The sequence below is a fragment of the Camelus bactrianus genome, chromosome 6, assembly GCF_048773025.1.
Source record: "Camelus bactrianus isolate YW-2024 breed Bactrian camel chromosome 6, ASM4877302v1, whole genome shotgun sequence".
NCBI classification, from domain to species: Eukaryota; Metazoa; Chordata; class Mammalia; order Artiodactyla; family Camelidae; genus Camelus; species Camelus bactrianus.
In genome coordinates, this window is record NC_133544.1 from 37,192,172 (window position 1) to 37,213,642 (window position 21,471).

The 21,471-nt window shown below is 39.1% G+C and overlaps 2 protein-coding genes across 3 annotated transcripts; one reads left to right on the forward strand and one right to left on the reverse strand.

Moving 5' to 3' along the window:
• Window positions 1-204: 204 nt before the first annotated feature.
• Window positions 205-12,750, forward strand: TIMM9 (translocase of inner mitochondrial membrane 9). Of its 2 annotated transcripts, XM_010962216.3 has the most exons (5): window positions 205-359; window positions 2,719-2,808; window positions 7,926-7,990; window positions 8,357-8,452; window positions 9,452-12,750. In XM_010962216.3, exons 3-5 carry the CDS (start codon window positions 7,952-7,954, stop codon window positions 9,584-9,586), a joined length of 270 nt encoding a protein of 89 aa, XP_010960518.1. In that variant the 5' UTR covers window positions 205-359; window positions 2,719-2,808; window positions 7,926-7,951; the 3' UTR covers window positions 9,587-12,750. The 2 variants fall into 2 exon arrangements, with proteins under 2 accessions (XP_010960518.1, XP_010960520.1); XM_010962218.3 differs by lacking the exon at window positions 2,719-2,808 and having other exon boundaries at window positions 208-359.
• TOMM20L (translocase of outer mitochondrial membrane 20 like) lies at window positions 10,041-19,498 on the reverse strand. Its single transcript, XM_074365461.1, has 5 exons — window positions 19,107-19,498; window positions 18,879-18,922; window positions 13,691-13,772; window positions 11,068-11,210; window positions 10,041-10,094 (listed from the first exon to the last, which is right to left on the reverse strand). Exons 1-5 carry the CDS (start codon window positions 19,240-19,242, stop codon window positions 10,041-10,043), a joined length of 459 nt encoding a protein of 152 aa, XP_074221562.1. The 5' UTR covers window positions 19,243-19,498.
• Window positions 19,499-21,471: the final 1,973 nt, after the last annotated feature.

A 21,471-nucleotide genomic window follows, 5' to 3' on the forward strand; every position in this document is an offset into this window, starting at 1 on the left:
TAGAGACGTGAGATTAAGTAAATTAGTTTTACAAAGAGTTTCGACAGATTCGGGTGGATATTGGCAAGGAAGTCAGAAATAGAGAGCTTTGTCTAAGCAGATAATCACAAAAATTAATTCTCGAGGGATTTTTAGAATTCTCTTATGATACCGGCTTTTTCCTCTAGAGTTCCTGGCTTTATAACGAATCAGCGTCGAGAGGTACAAGAGCTATTTGTCATCTCGCCATTCCCACGTGTTCTCTTTCATCCAGCGGCTGCGGCGCTCAACCTGACCCTGACCCTCCGCCCCCAGACTCGACTGGCGGCTCAGCCCCACTTAGCCTCGTACTGGTGTCGGATGCGAAAGCCTGTGCTTAAGTATGGTCTCTTTTCTCTGCCCGCAGAATCCCGGGTTCCCAGGCGGGGGCGGCAAGCTATACCTCGGAAAGGTGGCAGGGGTCTCTGAAGGAGGACCCCGCGGGTACTTGGGGCTGTGGGGGGCTGCGGGCCGGGGAACGCGTTCCCAGAACTGACTTGGGACCTGCCTCGAAACCGTGTCACTGGGGCGAGGGTCGTAATTCGAGGCTCTGAGCCACTTTCAACCCGGGCTTGGGGAGTCAGGGTCCTGTTTTGAGACACTGAGTTAGACTGCAAGGAATCCACGCCGTGACCTTGAGCTGATAGGCAGGACACCCTCCTTTAACTGAAAAATTCTCTGTGCAGAGAATACTAGGGCCAGCATACCTTATCTGATCTGCTAATTTTCGAGGGTGCGTTACTTAACCGTTTCCCTTTACTAAAAGCTTTTTAAAAGATTAATCAAAGCAAAAAAATTAATCTGATGTAAAAGTTAAATAACAAATTTTATTTTTACATCTCAGCTGTCTACTTTGATAGAAGAAATCCTAGAATTAAAAGGGACCTTAAGGGCTCAACTTTGGATAGCCTTTTATTCTTTCTACCTTGATGCGTTTCTGTAATTATTTCAGTTACATTTCCTTCATTATCATTTAGTACCCGTTTGTTCACTGTTTTATAGTGTATGTAAATTAATGATATGACAGTGTCGAGCTGTAAGAGACTGTGGAGATGATTTAACTCCCTTATTTTCTAGGTGAAACTTAGATGTGAAAGAAAAAGTGACCTTTCCCCCTACTCTCTAAGGTGTACGCATAGGCATAGAAACTAATTAAAGGGACTTGAATAAATGACTTAATTTGGATCTTACAACCCCTTTACTATCCAAGCTAAGGTTAAAACCCAAGTAGTCTTGCCCTCTTCTAGTTCAGTGCTTATAGCTCATCCTCTAGATCTTGAAGTCATCCTTTAAACCAAGTGTGCAGTAATCTTTCAAAATTATTTTCTGCTCTGATTAGTAGTAAGTTAGAGTTGCCAGTTAATGGGGCATAGCTTCCTAAATCTGCTGCAAACAATCTAAAGTAAAGGGACATATGGTGGAATCCTATTTTATTGTCAATCTAACTAATTAATTCATATCAATTTAGACATCTGACCTATCAAATAAAGAATGTATAGCCCTGGAACAAAAAATATGGCTCACAAGATTGTTATCTTTTATTTATTTTTGTTGTTAACATTTTTACTTCTCTCACTCTCATCTCTAAATATACACATTAGATATATGTAGGGTTTTTTTTTTGCTGAACCATTTACAAGTTGCAGACATCATGATCTTTAATCCTAATTTCTTCAGCATGTATCTCCTTAAGAACATACTATTACATAGCCACAAAATGATTATCACACCTAAGAACATTCAGAGTTCTCCAATTGTCCCAAAAATGTCTTTATTTTTAACAAAAATGGGGTTTTTTTCCATTCAAGATCCAATCAAAGTTTATAATTGTGTTTAGTTGTCATGACTTTTTAGTCTCATAATCTATAACAGGCCTTTCTACCCCTTTCCTTTAACTTTTTTTTTTTTCCCTTTAACTTTTTGAAAAGACCAGTATAGTCGTCTTACAAATTGTCCCACATTGTGGATGGCCATAATTATTCCCTCATGACTAGAGTCACATCAAACATTTTTGGCAAGAATACCACAAAGGTACCACACTGGTTAAGGTGGTGACTGACAGATCTTCCCAATGTAAAGGTACAGTTTTCTTTATGAGATAAGTAACCTATGGAGATGCATTGAGACCATGGACACATCCTGTTTTCCAACAACCCATTACCCAGTAGTTTTATCATCTATCTGTGATCCTTGCCTGAATCACAAGATTACAAATAACCTGAACCAATCATGCTGAGACCAGAATCAATTATAGTGATAGTGGCTGAGGACATAAGATGAATCACTTACTATAAACTAAGTTTGAAAAGAATTAGAAATTGACTCTAGACTTGGTATAAATGTGCATATGATTCTAAAAAATAAGTAGAAGTTTATCTCCCCCATCATATCCTGGTTAGTTAGGTTTGTTTTGTTGTTCTTTTTCTAATACTCAAGTTCCTGGGAATTGTTTGACCTTGTGTGTTCACCAGTACATACATACTACCTGGAAAGATAAGGGTATCAAGTATTTTTAAATACATATAATAACACATATGCTATAGAACTGTAACCTTAGAATCGACTGAGGAAACTAATTTCTCTTATTGAAAAGGAGAAGGCTTTTCAGAAAATTTAGCCAGCAGAAGTTTAGATTTCATCGAATAAACTTAGAGCTTGAAGGGGCCTGAAAAGTTATATTGTAATACCCTCATTTTTCAGGTAAGAAATCAGGCCTCAACTGGAGATATTCAAGCAAAGGTTGGACAACTACTTTTCCAGAACAGAAAGGAAACTCATGCATCAGAAAAGGTTTGAGCTTGACTAATATCTTTTTACTCTTAAGTTCCCTGGGTTTATGATATATTTTGTAGGACAGAAATTCTAGAACTCTATCCTTCCCTCCTTCTCCAGGTTTCAGGGATATAACAAGAAGGTAAATCAGATATTTGCCTCTACAATAACAGACATTTGCTTGTGGTATCTGAAAATTAGGACCAAGCAAAAGGGCAGCCACATTGCTTCTACCTGTTCTATCAGATGGTTTGTGTGGCTGTTGGACTTTGTCAATCAGCAAAACTAGAATTAAATAACTGCAAAATAGAAAGCTGAGAGACTCAGAAGACCCAAACTAGCAAATTGAAATTTGAAAATCATTTATTCACTCAGTTATCTCCCATATTTTCTAGGAAGAATTGCCTACAGTTAGGTATACCATAATCTTGATATTGGTGACTACAGAGAAGAGCTTTGGAGATATAGGCAGACTTAAGATTGCTGACTGTTACTTCTTGAGTTCAGTTGTAGGTCTGGGAAGATATATTAAAAAAAAATACACAATTGAATGATTCTAGAAAATCATGTTAACACAGTCATCTTTGAGTAGTAGGACTACTACTTTTTTATTTTCCAAATTCTCAAGAAATAGATTATATTACTGTAGTAATAGGATAAACTTTATTTCATTAAAAGAGGAGATACACTGTCAAGGACTGTATATTAAAAGACAATACCAAGAAAATTCATACAAACATTTGGAGGTGCTCCTCCTCAATATCTTGTCAAAGACTTCCCAATAACAATCATCATTTGTCACTGAGTTGTATACCAAAGGGGAAGTAAGGCAGAGTCAACACAGTGTTACCAGTCTCTGAGACTTGCACAGCATTTAAAGATTTCATACTTTCTGCTTCTCTGACCTCTGGTTGAAAAGTCATATTATAAGTGAATTTTAGCCTGAAGAAATACTAGGATAGGAATAGGGAAAAGAAACAAATTTTGGCGTTATAATTAGTGAACTAGTAAATTTCTAAGGTTTTGTAAATAAGGAAATCAGATCTTTCTTCTCTGGTGCCACCTGTAGAAAGTCCAGTGTGCTGCACGTCCTCCTGAAGTACAGCAACTATACTGTATAGCTTTACAGTTCAGAAGGCTCAGGGTCTTTGGATGACCTTCTGTGCTTTCAGCTAGAGGCCTGCTGTTAAACCAAGTTCCTTTAATTCTTGTTTTAAGTTCCCACAAAACAAGGGTTTCATTTAGCACCTATTTCCACGAAAGTTATCTTACCAGTTCTTGTATCTTTTCAGGCTGGTTTCTAGTTCTGAACATTTTCTAACATTTACCACACTGGAGACTGTATCTTGTTCTTTGGCAAGGATTAGAAAGCTGGACAACCTCAAACTTTTTATTTTGAGATTATTGTAGATTCACATGCAACTGTAAGAAAAAATAGAGCTCCCTTCTGCCATTTACCCAGCTTCCCACAATGGTAACATCTTACAAAACTATGTACAATATCACAACCAGCATACTGACATTGATACAGTGAAGATACAGAAAATTCCATTTCACAAGTCTCTCATGTTGCCTTTCTATAGTAACATCTACTCTCCTCTTCCCCTGCCCACTCCTTAACCCCTGGCAACCACTACTATTGTCTCCATTTCTGTAATTTTGTCATTTTAAGAATATTATATAAATGGAATCATATAGTATATAACCTTTGGAGATTGGCTTTTTTCACTCAGCATAATCCTTTAGAGATTCGTCCAGGCTGGCGTCAATCAGTACCTCATCTTTTTTATTGCTGAATAGTATTCTCTGGTATGGGTGTACCAGTTTAACTATTCATCTGTTGAAGAACATGTGGATTACTTTGAGTTTTTGACTATTATAAATAAAGTTTCTATAAACATTCGTGTATAGGTTTTTGTGTGAACGTAAGTTTTCATTTCTGATAAACTCCCAGGAATGCAATTACTGGGTCATATGGTAACTGTATATTTAATTTTTTAACATACTGCCAAACTGTTTACCAAAGTGGCTAAATGATTTCATATTACCCCTAGGAATATCTGAGTCATCCAGTTTTTCCTCATTTTCATCAGCATTTGGTGTTGTAACTTATTTTTTCAGCCATTCTGATAGGTGTGTAATGCTGTGTATCATTGTGGTTTTAATTTGTGTTTCCCTAATGGCTAATGATGTTGAACATCTTTTCATGTGCCTATTTGCCATTGTATATCCTTTTTGGTGAAGTGTTGCCCATTTTCTAATTGGATTATTTGTGTTTTTGCTGTTGAATTTTGCAGATTTCTTTATACTGTCTAGTTATTAGTTCTTTATCAGATATGTAGTTTGCTTTTGATGTCAAGTCCAAGAACTCTTTGCCCTAAAGCTGAAAGATTTTTTATATGAAGTGAAAGGCTGACTTTGAGGTTAAATGTTTTTGCCTGTGGATGTAGTTGTTCCAGCACCATTTGTTGAAAAGGCTCCCCTCACTTAGGGGAGGGGTTCTTACTAATGCCCAGCAAGAAGTCAAGACCCTGCTCCCCAGTCACGCTTCTCTGACACTACTCTGGTGTGGGAGTTGGAGTGTCTCATTACAGCCTGGTGAGGGTGGAAGTCTACCTGGCTAATGCCAATGTGGGTGAGGATGAGGTCCACAGTTTTTTCTGTTTGCCTGGAGTACTGCAGTTATTGTTTTAAAAGTTTTCTATGGGCTTCCGCTTTCCTAGCCCTTTGCTAGAGAGGGCAGGCTTTTGGCTAGGGGGGATAGGGGGCTTTTTTTTGACTGCCTCCACTCGCATTTGCAGATTGCCAATTTCTTCAGCTCCAACTTAGTGATGTAAGAGCCCAAAAAAGGAGAGAATTCACCACTGTATTGTTTCTCAGGTCCCAAGGGCCCTAGCTAGTATACTTTCTTCTCTCCACTTTTTAGACTCTTATGTTTGTTTCATGTGTAATGTCCAAGGATTTGAGTTGTACTTAGTAAAAGGAGTAGGGAAAGGTACATTTACCCCATCTTCCCAGAAGCACAAGTCCTAAATCTCACTGTATGACATACTTACAAAATCCTCTGTTTCTTTGACTGGTTAGTGATATTTTATAGCAGCCATAAGGATGCACCTTACCTCAGAAGCATGGCTGGCTTAACAACTAGCACAATACTTGGTACATTCAATAAATGTTTACTGAATGAATATCTACCATTATCTACCAATATCTACCTAGTAGAATGGTAACTGCTAAGATCTCAAACTACAAGTAAGTTTGATGTTAATATGATGTAATAATGAGGTTTGGATTTGTGTGCAGTTCAGTAGTTGGAGGGTACGGAATCAGTGTTTCATGATTTAAGTGCGCTAAGAGTAACTTATGGACGTCTCTTCCCTGGAACATATTAGTGATGACAGTCACAGCAATACCTGAAAAATTGTGACCTGCAGTTAATTCTCGGTATTTTTCAGGTAGTTTATGTGGTTAAAATATACATACTGTTTATAAAGCTGTGACATAAAATGGGAGTAAAGAACATTCTTGTTAACTTTTTAGTGTTTATGGAACACTTGATGCCTGAATGTTGGGCTAACCTAAAACCTCTACTGCATTGTTTGTAGCAGACATAGGAGAGCTTTAGGAGAAAAGATAGTTTATATCCTGTTACTACTAAACCACAGACTCTCTGAAATATAAAGAGTTAGACTTCTGGAGTAAGACTGGCATAGCAAACAGAAAAGAACTGATGCTTTCCCTTGCATGTGGAAAACATAACTTTTTGAAAATGTCAGTAATACTCATGAACTTACATGATAAGGACAAGAGGGAAGAATATGCAAAAGAGGGGGAGGTATATACATGGTTGGGAATGCTGAAATGGAATTACCATTGATTGTATTTGTTAATCAAAATGAGAATTAATTTTTTTTCCATGATAGTAATATACACTTTGGCCTAAGCTTGAATTGCCTACTTAGTCTTCATATAAGCTTCATGAAAATCGCATGCCTTTCACAGCCACTTTATATAATAATTGATGAGCTAATAAGAATGGTATACTCATCCAGTTTATCTTTTTTGATAAACCCAGTTTTTGATAAGCTGGTTTGATAAAGCCAGTTTATCTTTTTTGATAAACCCAGTTTTTAATAAACCCAGTTTTTAATAAACTGGGTTTATCAAACCAGTTTTATCTGTTGGTTATCAGGAAACTCAAAGCTAAATATAATGCATAGAAATTCTGTTAGTCTACAGTGTACATGATTGGTATTTATTCTTCCTAATATATACTGTTTAATTTATATTCTGAACAGTTTTGTTTTATATAAATCTTTTATATGAGATAGTCATCACTTTAGAACTAGCCAGGATAGAGTAAGTAAATAATATGATACATTCTTGTATCAGAATTAACTAAGCCTGGGTCCTCCATTAAGGATATATGAAAATAACAGTCAATTAGAAAGGCTCTTTGACTTCCTTATCTTCACTTCTCTGTTGCCCCCAAGTTAGATCACAAGTTGTCACATGTTCAGAAGTTTCTGGTAAGTCTCTGTGATTACCCTTTTCAACTGCAGAACATACAACTCCTGTAACTTCCTTTTAGATTCAGAACTCTGAATCTTTCATTAGTGTTGATTTATAAGTGGAGGGCATTTAAAAATTAATAGAACCTTTTTATTTACATAGAGATAGTAAAAGGATCTTGTGTAGCACCAGGCTAAGTTACATTAGCAGCTAATGGAATAGTTAACTTAATTTCTTATAGGAAAACAGCAGAGATCTCTTGGTTTCCCATAAAACCGTACTATGAATGAGGCTTTAACACATGGCTTTGCAAGGTAACAAACTGTCTAAAACTGGAGGTTGAGATACACAGGGCCTTTGGATCTCATAGCTGGCATTTAAAAAAACCTAATTCTAAACTGTAAGGTTCTTTGTCGTCATTAATGACCTGGGAGATTGGGGGGGGGGTAGGATATGACATATAATTATATAAGCAGTTAGAAATTTATAAAATATGAACGGTAATTTTAGGTAGACTTGTTTCGGTTATATTTCATAATCTGTTCTTGCTTTGATTACCTAACTCTTTGGCTAGCCTAAAAACATTTGTATACAGACTGACAAACTTTTTACTTTTAATTCAGGTGACTAACACACATACCATAAGAATATGGCTGCACAAATACCAGAATCTGATCAGATAAAACAGGTAAGTTATCAAAATTAAGGAAAGGGGATTTTGCAAAAAAATTTAAGGCACTACTGGATACAACCATGTTGGTCAGTGATCTCACAAAATAACTGTTTATATTTCATTTCCAAAAATAGACAGTTAATTATATGAAGCATATTTATTTTTCAGATTATTTTAAAGATAATCCAGGAAAGAATAAATATTCAACTAGAAAGTCTGACTATATTTTGTATATCATATTATACCCATTTAAGTTAAGCAAAAGAACCTTTGATTTCAAGTTATTACAGGATATTTTGCCTAAATATATCAGTAACTAAACTTTCAAAACATCTTTGTTTTAAAAACCAAATATTAAAGAACCTTCTGATTTGTTTGTAGTTTAAGGAATTTCTTGGAACCTACAATAAACTTACAGAAACCTGCTTTTTGGACTGTGTTAAAGACTTCACAACAAGAGAAGTAAAACCTGAAGAGGTATGAAAAGCGTTGCCCACTAAAAATTCTCTAAGCTCATCAGAAACAGTATAAATAGGATTTCCCTATGCCTTTTGCTTGTTCCTAGTTATTACAGGAATTTAGGTTACCTTTTAAATGTTCCTTAGCTCAGGAACAGAAGCAGGCCAGGGCCCATGGAATTGAGTTTAACAATGCCAAATTTAATGATGGTCACATTGTCCTATGGCGGCCTTTTTTAGAGAAGATGCCTGAGACTTGCTGAATATTTTGTTCCATCAAAGGTTCTTAATAATTAGAATCAGTCAAGATGGCCAGGCTAGAGAAACTTGAGATGGCTTTCCTATCTGACCCTAAGAACTCAGGTTAATTATGGAAAAAGCAGAGCTTGAATTCAGTGGCTCATATCGCACAGGTGGACTCTGAAAACCCAATCCTATTAGAAGTATTAATTTTTAATATCCTCTTCAAAACATTTATATATTGGCTAAAAGTGACATAAACTTCCTCCAGTGGAAGATGTTGACAAACATTCACAACAAGAACTAAACATATAGCCAGCAATCAATAAGTTCTCGTTAAATAAATGACGAAGCATGAGAGATGCTAAGTATAGTAGTCTTCTTAATAAAAAGTTGAAAACTAAGAATGTTGAGAATGGAGTTTCTTATAAAAAGAAACAAACCTGCTACTGGACCTACATTTTAACAATTAGAATAAGGGATGGGAATGTGGGTCTTCAGTTAATATTGAAACATACCTGCAGAAAATCTAGTCCAGAAGGCAGGGACTTACTTACCATTGTTTCTAGTGCCTCTAAACTGGTAAGCATTCAATACATATTTTTGTAAATGGATGAAAGTTAACAATTGAAAGTTATGATCACTTGCTACTCACTAATACCATTTAATTCTCAGATATATTTAGAGAAAAGTGCCCATTAGTTATCTTTTAGAACACATGCATCTTTTTTAAAAAAATTAATATTTGGGGTTGCCTCTTGGGTCTTTTTATTTCTAGATCACCTGTTCAGAACATTGCTTACAGAAATATTTAAAAATGACTCAACGAATATCCATGAGATTTCAGGAATATCATATTCAGCAGAATGAAGCCCTGGCTGCTAAAGCAGGACTCCTTGGCCAACCACGATAGAGAAGTCCTGATGGATGGACTTTTGATGAAAGATTGCCAATAGCTATTGCACTGGAAATGAGGATTCCCCTGATAGAATCCCCTGAAAGCAGTAGCCACCATGTTAAACCATCTGTCATGACTGTTTGGCAAATGGAAACCGCTGGAGAAACAAAATTGCTATTTACTGGAAATAATTAAAATAGAAGGCCTCATTGTTCAATGAAAATAATAAGATATAGTATCTGTTGAGACCTTAAGACTCAGCAGCTTGGTCACTTGATTAGAAAAATAAAACACTGTTTCTTCAATTGTGACTGTTAATTTTAAAGCAAATTATGTGTTCAATCATGTATGAGATGGAAAAAAAATTTTTATTACTAAGAGAAAGATAAATGGAAATATCACTGAGCAGTTGTTATTCTATGTGGGACCATAGTATTCTGACTGGACTGTGGATACGTTGAAATGTTTTTCAATCAGGATCATCCTCCAAGTATTCCTGTTCATTCATGTCTGCCTCAAATTGCTGGTAAATACATAAAATAGTTACTTACTAATCATTTCAATGCACAATCCTTTTCTTGCCTCCCTTCTTATGTCAGGGTGGGCACTACATATTCTTATGCTAGCGACATTTTCATGTATCTTCAGGAAACACCCCATTTGAGACTACCCTGGGAATGTTTAAGAGTTGATTATTACACTTTAGGGGAGACTGTGTTGTTTTGTGTTTTGTTCAAAAGCCGAGAATCCAACATGAATGATTCAAAGTCAGACTAACAATATACAGTGTATTCTCAGCCATTGCATCTGATCAGTGTAATAAAAAATAAACCAAAGTTAAAGTTGTGTCTTATGACAAAATGAATCCTAAAACAAATTCAGGCATTTGCAGGAAATTCTGGTTGATGCATAAGTACACCCAGCAGTTTGGTAAGTACAAGTGGACTAACACCTATTAATAAATTGAGTTATGAATGGATTTTATTTGATACTCTTATGAACTTGTACTTAAGAGAACACTAACTAGCCTGTATGTTTAAATTTACCGAAGTGATTTCTATGTTTTGTCATATTGGAAAGTAGAAGTATTATTCTGCTTTGATAATTTACATTTTTCTGTATTACATCTAATTTTTAAGCCATTAGGTCATTTAACTAACAGTAGCATTTAACTTATAGGCCTCTGTTGACACTGCAGTCAATAATTTTAATGTCTTTGAAAGTACAAAGATAAACAATGTTAACAATGCTATCTTTAAAGTTGAAATGTTGAAACATGTATAATATTCAACAAAATATAAAATTCATTATAGTCAAAGGAACATGAAAGAATAAGCTTGTTTCATCTTACAGCAAGAAAAGCAAACAAAAATTTAGAGATTTCACTCATTTAAAACTTTGGGCCATTCACATACACACTGCTATTTCTGTGTAATCAAGCCCAACATGGTTATTTGCTGTGTTTGTTTCACAAAGATAACTGACTATATGCTTACCTGGCAAATAAGGGGAATTCTGTGCAACAGCATCTCAAATACCTTGGGAGGAAGTGTATGTTTGAAAACTTTCAGAAGTTCCCGTGGTTGCCCACACACCAAAAGGGCATTGCTGAGATGTTCAACCCCCATTCGATGCTCTCCTGAAACAGAGTTTAGAGCAAGATTTTAAAGCTCTTCAAAACATACATTCTACAGATTACCAAGTAAGCACCAACATTAAAACTACAAAAGCATATCAAACTAAAGACTATTTAAACAAGTCTCAAAAAGAGTAAAGTGTATAAAGGGGAAATGTTGAGCTGCCAATTAGATTCACTGTGGTCAGGCTGCCATACAGTAACTTTATGACCCAGATTATTATTTCAGACTGTATTCCTGCATTGGAAATGTTCATTTTTTGCAATTTGGGTATGCAAGAGGGAGGTACTGAGTTTTTTTAAAAGGCTGTCGTGTGGTGTTACTGACACAAGTTATCCTTAAACTCTGCATGTGTAATTGATGTAACAGATGAAACATCTTGATGTTCTAGCTAAATGAGACTTTTTAAAAATAGATTGTATTATCAAAGAGTTGAAACAAGATTTAGTGTAATATGAATTACATATTCAGGGGAAGAAAAGAGATTTATGAACTTTGATTTCTAAGTGGTTTTAAAATGAGTTTTAGAATGATTGGCTGTAAAGTAGAATGAAAATTCGTGAAGAGTGGAAACTAATCATAGAATTTCTATTTAAGTTAAAACATGGAATCACTTAGTCTCACTACCTTGTTTTAGGAAACTGAGGCAAAGATAAATGAAATAAGATTTCAAAGCTATTTAATGCCAGAATTAGTAATAGAACCTAATTTTCTGAACCCTGGGACTACTATGTGCTGCCTCCCTTCAGGTGTTATGAAATAACAGAGTTGAAATTTTGACATGTTTAACATAACTAGGTAGGAAATAAACACTTTGTATCGAACCTTTTAAAGAAAAAGGAAAAGATATAATAGTGCCTGCTCTCAAGTTGATGGAGCTAATGTGACCCAAAAACAGTAATCAACTTGGTCGATTAAGTCAATCAAACAATAAATTCAATCAAATTGGCTAATCAGATTTCAATAAAAATTTTTGGCTGTATAGTCCCTCTGGTTATACAGACATAAACACAACTGAGATAGTCCTATAACCATCAGCAAAGTAGTGCTAATTAGGAGTGGTGGCAGAAAGGAGCAGAGGAAACTGATACTCTGGGTTAAAAATGATTGCATCCAAACACTGGTTCTCAACCAGTATATTGTAATAACCTAGGGAGGTTTAAAGAATACTGACACCTGGGTCCCACTCCAGAGGTTGTTATTTAATTGGCTTGGGGTTTGGTCGGGACTTAAAGAAAAGCAACCAAAATGAGAACTGCATTAGAAGTAAAATATAGTAGACTTATATAACCCTAAAAGTGCTAATTAATTTATACAAAAAAATACAAAATTGGCAAGACCCTTCCCAGAACCTTCAGGGAGGCCCATGCAAATGAAGGTCCTTAAAACTTATGCTTTATTAACTTGTGTAAAATCACTTCTGTTTATATTATCTAAGTCCTAACTATTCATTGTGTCATTAATACTTAACAGATACTTTTAGTCCATTTATAAAACTACCAAGAGAAAATATTGTACTGAATAAAGTATTAAAATTTCAAATTGTAGTGATTAATGTGCAGTCCCTTTGAATGGCTTTTTCATTTCTCAAAACCATTAAGCCACTGGATTAAAGTAAAGTTCTTGGGTATCACTATGAATTGTCCAGGATTTTGACTTTCTCTTCATTTTTATAAATTCTGGAGGATGCTACTCTCTTAATGCAGACTGAAAAAATGTTTTCAAAAAAGACAATAAAAAGAAGCAAAAACAGCTACAGGCACTGTGATATGCAAGGGAATTTTCAACACTTCAAAAAAAAAGACACATAAATTGGTGTAATGCTCATTTATCCCTTACATAAGAAGCCTCAAAACATTATTTTTCTTTCTAAGGTTTAACACCAGAATAAAGACATGATTATTATATACAATATCTGTAAAATACTTACACTATCTATCATTTTACCCGACCATATTGTGATGTTTTCTCAAATCTGGAATTTGGTAGGGATAAATTATCATTCAAAATACAACTCCTGGCCATTAAGTGCAAGGTACCCCTACAGGCATCACTACATTAGACACAGTACAAGAGTGGTCATTCATAATAATTTTATCATCAAAAACAAGTAATTATTTTATTAAGAATACTCTAAGGCAGGAAAATTTTTGTAAAGCAGTTAAAATTTTTTTAGGTTTTGATTCATACAACATTTAGTCATTTGGAAAACTCATTCACTTAGAATTTCATCTGACAACAAACAAGGTGTTCTTGTATTTGGCTTTGCTTCTCCATCTGCCCACTTCTAAGACTGCAACGTGAGCTTGAACATTACCTGTGACACAGTGGAGCTAGACAGTGTGATGAAGTAAAAACACTGGGACAGTTTAACTAAAGCAAGTTGGTTAACACATTTGACATACAAATACGAATCCATAAATATTTCTCAAACATAAATCATCATAAATAACTCTTCATAAAGGAATGTTTACATTCTTACCTCTGGATAACCAAAGTTCTCCCATTCGTACCTCTTGCAGGAAAAGTTCTTGCGATTTTTCATTCTTTGCTGGATCCCACAACTAAGAGTCACAGAATATTTAACAGTGAGTAATGAATGTAAGGTATATGAATACTGGTAAAAATTATTTAACTTTTATTTAAAAAGCACATCTTGAACCTGGTTCTCTATATCCAAAGTATGACAAATGCAGTTGTTCATTATATTATTTAAAACAATTTCTTAAAATGGAGTTATAATGTCAGGTCACAAAAGATAAAAAATACATGATGGGCAGTGGCTGTGACTTGTCACCACACGTATTTGATGGCCTTCCTAGATGACTCTTTGTTAAACAAGCACATACATCATCTTTCAGGCTGAAGCCCAGCCAGTTTTATTTTTCAGTTACTCTAATTCCTTAAAACCTGGAGCCCTGATGACTATTTTACCTCAGCTTTTGTACTTTTCAATATATTTTCATGAGTTACATTGTCATTTAGCTCTTTTAACAACTCTGAGAAATAAAGTCAGAAGACTAATTTCTTAAATTTACCTCATCTTATAATAAAAAAAATGAACCCCCCCCAAAAAACATGGCATATTCAAGTTTGGTTGAGATGCTTTTAATAACTTCATCCATATTTTACCCAGCTTTCTAAGTACTCATAGGAGAAATCCCATTGTAATTAGTGTAATTTCTTTATATGTTGCAAACCTATTTTCTTGCCTAGGGTATTAACAGTGCTTATTGATTTAGCAGAGACCATGGTGGGGGGTTGGCAGGGCAGTTGGTGATACTGAGAAGGATGCTGTGGTTTGCTGCACCCTGGTGGATGAAGGTGACCAGACTCACAGTATGGCATCATCACGGTACCGTGCCGAGGGCTGGTCTTTAAAGGTAAAGTGGGCAATCCCTAGCCCAAAGTATCAACTGCACTGCAGTCGCTTCAGTTCCAGTCTTTTCTATGCAGAGAGTTGTATGTTTGTTTTCCCCAAGAATTCTCTTTTTTAAATGGAATGAACCTGCAGATGAGGTCATATTTTAAGCTTTTACCAGTAAACATGCTGATGATCTGTAGCAGCCACAGGTTTCATTCAACAGATACTTAGTGAGCAAGAGCAGGACACTCTAGGGAGAGCTGAAGGGGAAGGAGACCAAGACCCCTGTGTTCATCCCCACGGAGCCCAGAGTCTAACCAGGGGAAAAGATAAGTACAGTTACATCAGGAACACATTAACAATGAAGTCCAATGTCTTCTGGGGCTTAAAGTACAGACATTGCATCTGGCTGGGAGACTGGGGAAAGTTTCCCAGAAAAGATGGCATATGAGATGTGGAGAAGCTCAGTGAAAGTCTGATGAACAAAGAGTACCAAAAAAAAGAAAGAAAGTACAAGTGACCCAAAATTGCAGGGAAAATATCAAATGATCTTACGGAGCTGGATTATGATACAGAGAATGCAGCAACAATAATAATTACCAATTATTGAAGGCCAGCTATGGACTGAGGACTTTGTATATATTATTTCTAATCCTTAGGAAAATCAGCCTGTCAATACGGAAAGCACCCATGGAAGTCCACGGTGCCAAGCTAAGAGGACTGGTCTTTCATCTGCAGAGTAGAGAGCTACTGCAAAACGTTACATACCCAGAGCCACAGTTTAAAAGGACTTAAACTGATAGCATAAGAAAACAGTCAGGGAGACAAGCTAGGAAATTATTACAACTTCCTGGGTAAAAGGTAACAAAAGCCTGAAGTAATGTAGAAGCGATAGAAACAGAAAGGGAATAGGATATGAGACCGAGCATAGACAAATAAGAACTGGGGACTACTGTGAAAGATGAGGTTGATATTTAAGCCAGATGAGTTGGGGTCACAGCAGGGAGGCTAGCAATAGCAGCAGCATCACAAGGGAACAGAGGAGGAGCAGTGGCAAGGGATGAAGGATGAGTTTACTTCTAAACACACTAAACTGAGGTGCCTATAGGGTGTCTAGGCCTCAGAGTCCGGCAGGCAGGAGAAATGTGGGGCCCCAGGTCTAGAGTGGTATACTGGAGATCACTTATGGAGACAGGAAGGAGCTTCCAGGGAGATGAGGGATTATGCAGAATCTGAGCGCAGTGTTTCACAGAGAATGGGCAGAAGGAGCTATTACACCTGCAGCTTCTTGGGCTCCACCCAGACCTCCTAAATCAATCTCTATGAGGAGAGCTGAGGAATCTGCATTTTAACAAGCTCCTCAGATGATTTTATAAATTCTGAAGTCTGAGAATCACTGACCCCATAACCCCTGGGCTACTCCTGATCCCCTAAATCAGAATGGCTGGTGCTTGGGTCAGACAATCTAAATTTTAACAAATACCTCAGGTAAATCTAGTGCAGATTGACCATAGACCATACTTTGGGAAACAGAAAGGGCCTGGGGTGAGGAGGAAGACAGATCCTAGAAGAGGTGGGAAGAGATATCTCTCTGTGTCTTAGTTTATTCATCTATAAAATTTGAAGAATACAGTTGTTTTAAGGATTATATTAAATAACATTTGAAAAATCCTGCTTCTGCCTCTTTCTCGTTTGAAATAATTGAGATCTTCATTATTTCCCATCTGGACTGCCACTAGTTTTCCTCTCTTCAACTTCCCTCCTCCATCCCATCCTCCAAAAATAATAATAATAATTGCGTCCATTCTCTGAAATAAAGTCATCATTACTGGTTATCCACCACAACAGAAGAATATCAAAACTTTCCAGTTTGGCATTCAAAGCCCTCCACGATAAGACACCAAGCCACCACTCAGCTATCTCTCTGGCCACAACACTCTGGATATTGCAATTTTGTGGTCTGTACCTCTGCACAAGCTATTTCTCTCAGTCTACAATAAATAGCATTCAAAAATATTTGCTAGGCACCTATAATGTACTAGACACTGTTCCAGGTACTGGAGAGATAATGGAAAGTAAAAACACAGATGAGGTCTGCCCTCACGGAGCAGATTCTATTAAGTAGAAAGCATCAATCAAATAATCACATAAACAAACAGTGGAACTGTAACCACGAATGAGGGCAACGAAGGAAGCGATGTGTGCTAAGCCAGGCTCTGCCCCAGGGTAAGCATCACCCTCTCCTGCCCAGCCGTGGATACGCTCCGTCCTGCTTTCCTATGTCAGTTTAACTTTTTTCTCCCAAGAGACTCCATTATGAAACTCCGAAAATCTCTGACTCCTGCTCTCTATGACCCTTCAATCGGTCATCAGGAAGTGTCTATTCTTTCTGGACAGTTTGGCTCACATCTCCCACCACCAGTTGCCACCGACACCACTGTTCAGGACTGATTACCTCTCACCTGTATGACTACAAAAACTTCTTTTCCTCCAATCCATCCAGCAAACTCCTGCCTGATCTAATCTAAAAAGTTTTTTTGTCCTTCTTTTTAAAAAAACTCTCAGAAATCTTTAGTAATTCCCCTACTGAGTTTGAATTCCTTAACCTGGCCTTCAAAGCCTTCCCTCACACGCCCCTACTTAGCCCTCCAACCTTACCTCCCACCATCCCTCACGGTGACTCCTTTGTCAGACTGACTTACTGAATAGGCCTGGCAGATCCCCCATTTTGCATGTTTATGTATATTCAGTTCCCTTCATCCTGAATTTCATCTCCCCGAAACTAGGAACCACATTTAACACATCTTTTCAAGCTCAGCTCAATGCCACTTCTCTTCCAAAGTCTTCTGTGAATAACTGTATGTTACAAAAACAGCCACAGCAGGCCCACATGCACTCCCAGAGCCCTGCCTCCCCTTTTAAGAGCTGGAGTCTATTTCTTCTCCCCTTGAAACTGAGTGGGCCTCAACAGGGCAGAAGTGGCACCCCCTGGCACACTCTCCCACTTTTTCTCTCTCATATATATATATATAAAAATACATACACACAATTGATCTTTGAACAACATGGGTTTGAGCTACCTGGGTCCACTTATATGCAGATTCTTTTTTTTCAATAAATAGGCACTACATAATTGCTACATAATCTGTGGATGGTTGAATCGTCAGATTTGGGACCATAGATATAGAGGGCCATCTATAAAGTTATACTCAGATTCTGGACTGAGGAAAAGTTGTTGCCTCAACCTCCGTGTTGTTCAAGGGTCAACTGTGTGTACACACACACACACACAAATGTATTATCCACTTGCCTGCCACTTGCCTGGTCCCCCTGGGAACCCAGCCAACATGCTGTGAGGAAAATCATGCCACACGGAAAGGACAAGTGTAGGTGTTCTGTCCAACAGTCCCAGCTAAGTGGACAGCCAGCATTTAACTGCCCAGCATATGAGGGAGTGAGTCTTCAGGTGATCCAGCACCTAGCCCTGGGGTCAACCTGGCTAAAGCTGAGTGGAGTGGAAAGGTGCTATCCCCACCCAGCTCTGCTCAAATTGGAGATTCAGAAGCAAAATAGATACTGTTTAAAGCCACTAAGGTTAAAGCAGCAATAGGTAAGTAGAACACCTCCATAATAATCCTGCCCTGAAAATGACACCCTAGCCCTCTGTGCTCCTGTTACATGGGGGATATTCGGTCCCCACTGCTGACCTAGAACAAGGCCTCAAGCAGAGTCGTCGCGATGACTGGCTGACTGACAATGAATGAAAACTCACGGAAGAACCTAAGAACTCTCTGCTTTAGAGTTGATGTGCATTCGTTAAGTTGGATCGGTCGCCAAGATGATTGTGATTATCTTTAAAAACAACGAATCAAATTCCGTTTTGGAGAAAATGAGGATTCGTTAGGCTTCTGCGCTAGAACAAACGCCCTGTGGGACTGAAGTCGGGGGTGCAGCAACGCCACCTGGCCTTCGCCGGGCCTGGCTTTCTAAGAGTCTGGTGCGGCTCAGGAAGGGCAAAGGGTCCTCTTTCTTCTTTTTAATACTGAAAGAAGGCTTTTCCCCACTCCTTTTACTGCTTAGCTGCCTTTTCATGGCCCCAAAAGGTCCTTCCTTCTTTCCCTTGCTTTCGTAAGCGGACCCCAGAAACTAAGCCGAGGCTGAACGGAGCGGGGTGAGCGCAGGCAGAGAGGCGCCAGGCAATGGCTGCTCCGGGAGCAGCGGGGACCCTGAGGCCGAGCCTGCCTCTGCATCGGCGGCGAGAGGTTACTCACTGTAACGCCACCTCGGCGTCTCTAAAGCACTTCACCTGGGCGCCCCGTCCCTCAGCCTTTTGCTGCTGGGCTCTTCTTTCTGCAAACACAACGTGCCACGTGCTGGTCGGGAGCCGTCCCGACGCCGGCGTGCGCCCCGCGGGCCCCTCGGCTGAGGCCGCCCCGCCGCCCCGTCTCACCCCGTGGGCCGGGTCAGCCCCGCCGCCGCCCGCCTGGCCCGACTCGGCCCGGCCCGGCCCTCCCCGGCGCCGTCGTACACTCACTTTCCCGCAGGCGGCGCTTGAACGCGGGGTCGCCACGCCGCCTCTGGTCGAAGTAAAGACAGTAGCCGAGGAAGGCGACGGCGCCACAGGCCGCCAGGGCCGCCAGGACACCCAGGAGGTTGCGGACGCAGGGCATCCGGCCGCGGGCGTCCCACGAGCCGAGCGTTGGGCGCGGGCCCGCGAGCGCGGAGAGCCCGGCCCGCCGGCAGGGGGCGCCGACGGGGCGCCGACGCGGCGCCCATTCCGGCCTCGGAGCTTCCTGTGCGCCGCGCCGCAGGTGTGAAGAGCGGCGCTTCGACGCCTCGCACCGCCGCGGGCGGACAGAGAAGGAAACCGAGGGTCCGAAGGGACGTGTGTGGGAATATCGCAGCCACCGAGTAGCAGAGCTCCGTTCGAACCCAGGTAGGTCACACTGCAAGTTCTGAACCCCTTACCCAAACGCGCCCCTGTCCCCCTGCCCACGGCACCCATTCCAGCAAATCGCGGTATGTCAGAATTCGGTTAGCTGGGGAACTGATCCTCCTTTGGCCTCTGTTCCCTCAGTGGCAGATTTAAGTTGAGCCATAACTTTGGTCATCTCCTAGTTCACAGTACTGCCCGCCGAGCACTCGAACACTAGTCCGTACTCCCCAGCCCGGTCTGCTTTGTCACCTGAACAAACCCAGCAGTCCAAAGTCCCCAGCCACCTTAGCCCAATAGCAGGAGGAAGGAGGCGTGTTGAAGTAATTATTTATTATTAATTAGAAACGATTATTTAAATTATTACTATTATTTAGCCTAGAAAAAACGTAAATTTGCTGGGCTGGCCTGAAAGCCCAGGGTCCCAGAGCAGAATCAACTCTGAGAGACCCAGGATACTTGCAGACCTAGATGCTTTTTAAGTATTTGCCTTATTCAGCAGGCACAACAGAAAGAAGAGTTTCCACCCCCGCCCCAAACACCAGAGTTTTCATTTTTAAGCCAAAGAGAGGGCTTAAGCTTAAGACCTAACTTCATCTTTTTTGTTTGGATGGTTATTCAACCGCTTCTTACGGTTTACTGATATTACTAGTGTGTACTACCTAGCAAGATGATCATCTCTGCTGCGACCACCCCTGGGGCTGAGAAGCCACCCGTGGTATTTAAAAGTTAGCAGATGTAAGTCACAATTACAGAATTGTTTTCTAGAGTACTGTTATGTTTCTTCCTATGATAAGTTACTCTTCTATTTAGGAGTCTGGGCTATTGTCAAAACCTGATTGTAAACACTAACAGACGAGAGGACGGTATCAGCATCCACTGTTACTGGTGACCTGGGAGTGCTTTTTAGTTCAGAATCTTGGAGATGGGTTTAGTCTGGCTCCAGACCGTCTTTTTCTAGGCTGGTTGCTCTTGTCTTCTAATAAAACCACTCTACCGCCCCGCCTCTTCCCATCCTTCACTTACAGTGAGCTCATAGTTAATCCGCGTAGTGCATGGGGAGGGGTGGGCGCCACGGAAACTGTGGAGACTAGCTGAGTGTTCAGGGACAAAATAAACAGTGACATGTAAAGGTAGGAGAATTATTATAGCAAAAACAACTTACTGAAGTTGAAATTGTCACAGAGACCATACTGTAAAGTAAATGAAAAATTATCAAGCAAGTTTCTATGGTAAGGGTAGATTTTTCTTCTCAAATAAAGACACCACTCTTGCTAATTTGGTGATAAGAATTCCTGCAATGCTTTGGTCATTTTCCAAATTGAGGTAACATTAATAATTGTCCCACAAGCATGGTTCTATGATGGATAATAGCTCTCTTGATTTTTTTTTAATTCTTATTGGGGGTGGCGGTAATTAAGTTTATTTATTTACTTTTAGAGGAAGTACTGGGGATTGAATCCAGGACCTCCTACATGCTAAGCATGTGCTCCACCACTTGAGCTATACCCTCCTACCTGATAGCTTTCTTGCTTTTAAACAGCTTTATGGAGGTTATACTTGTTATACAATAAGTTCCATATATTTAAAGTGTAAATTTGATACATTCTGATGTATGTATACATCCATAAAACCATAACCAAAATCAAAATAGTCATATCCATCACCCCCAGTTTCCTCAGCCCCTTTTTTAGTCCATTCTCCACTCATCCATCCCTGCCTCCCCCATCATCCTCTGCTTTCTGTCACTATACATTAGTTTGCATTTTCTATATTATTATATATAGTTGAACCTTGAACAATGTGGGGGTTAGGGTGCCAACCCTCCATGCAGTGGAAAATCATATAACTTATAGTTGGCCCTCTGTGCCCATAGTTCCACATCATCAGATTCAGCCAACCTTGGATCATGTAGTACTAGAGCATTTACTGTTTAAAAAAATCTTCTTAAGTGGCTTATGCAGTT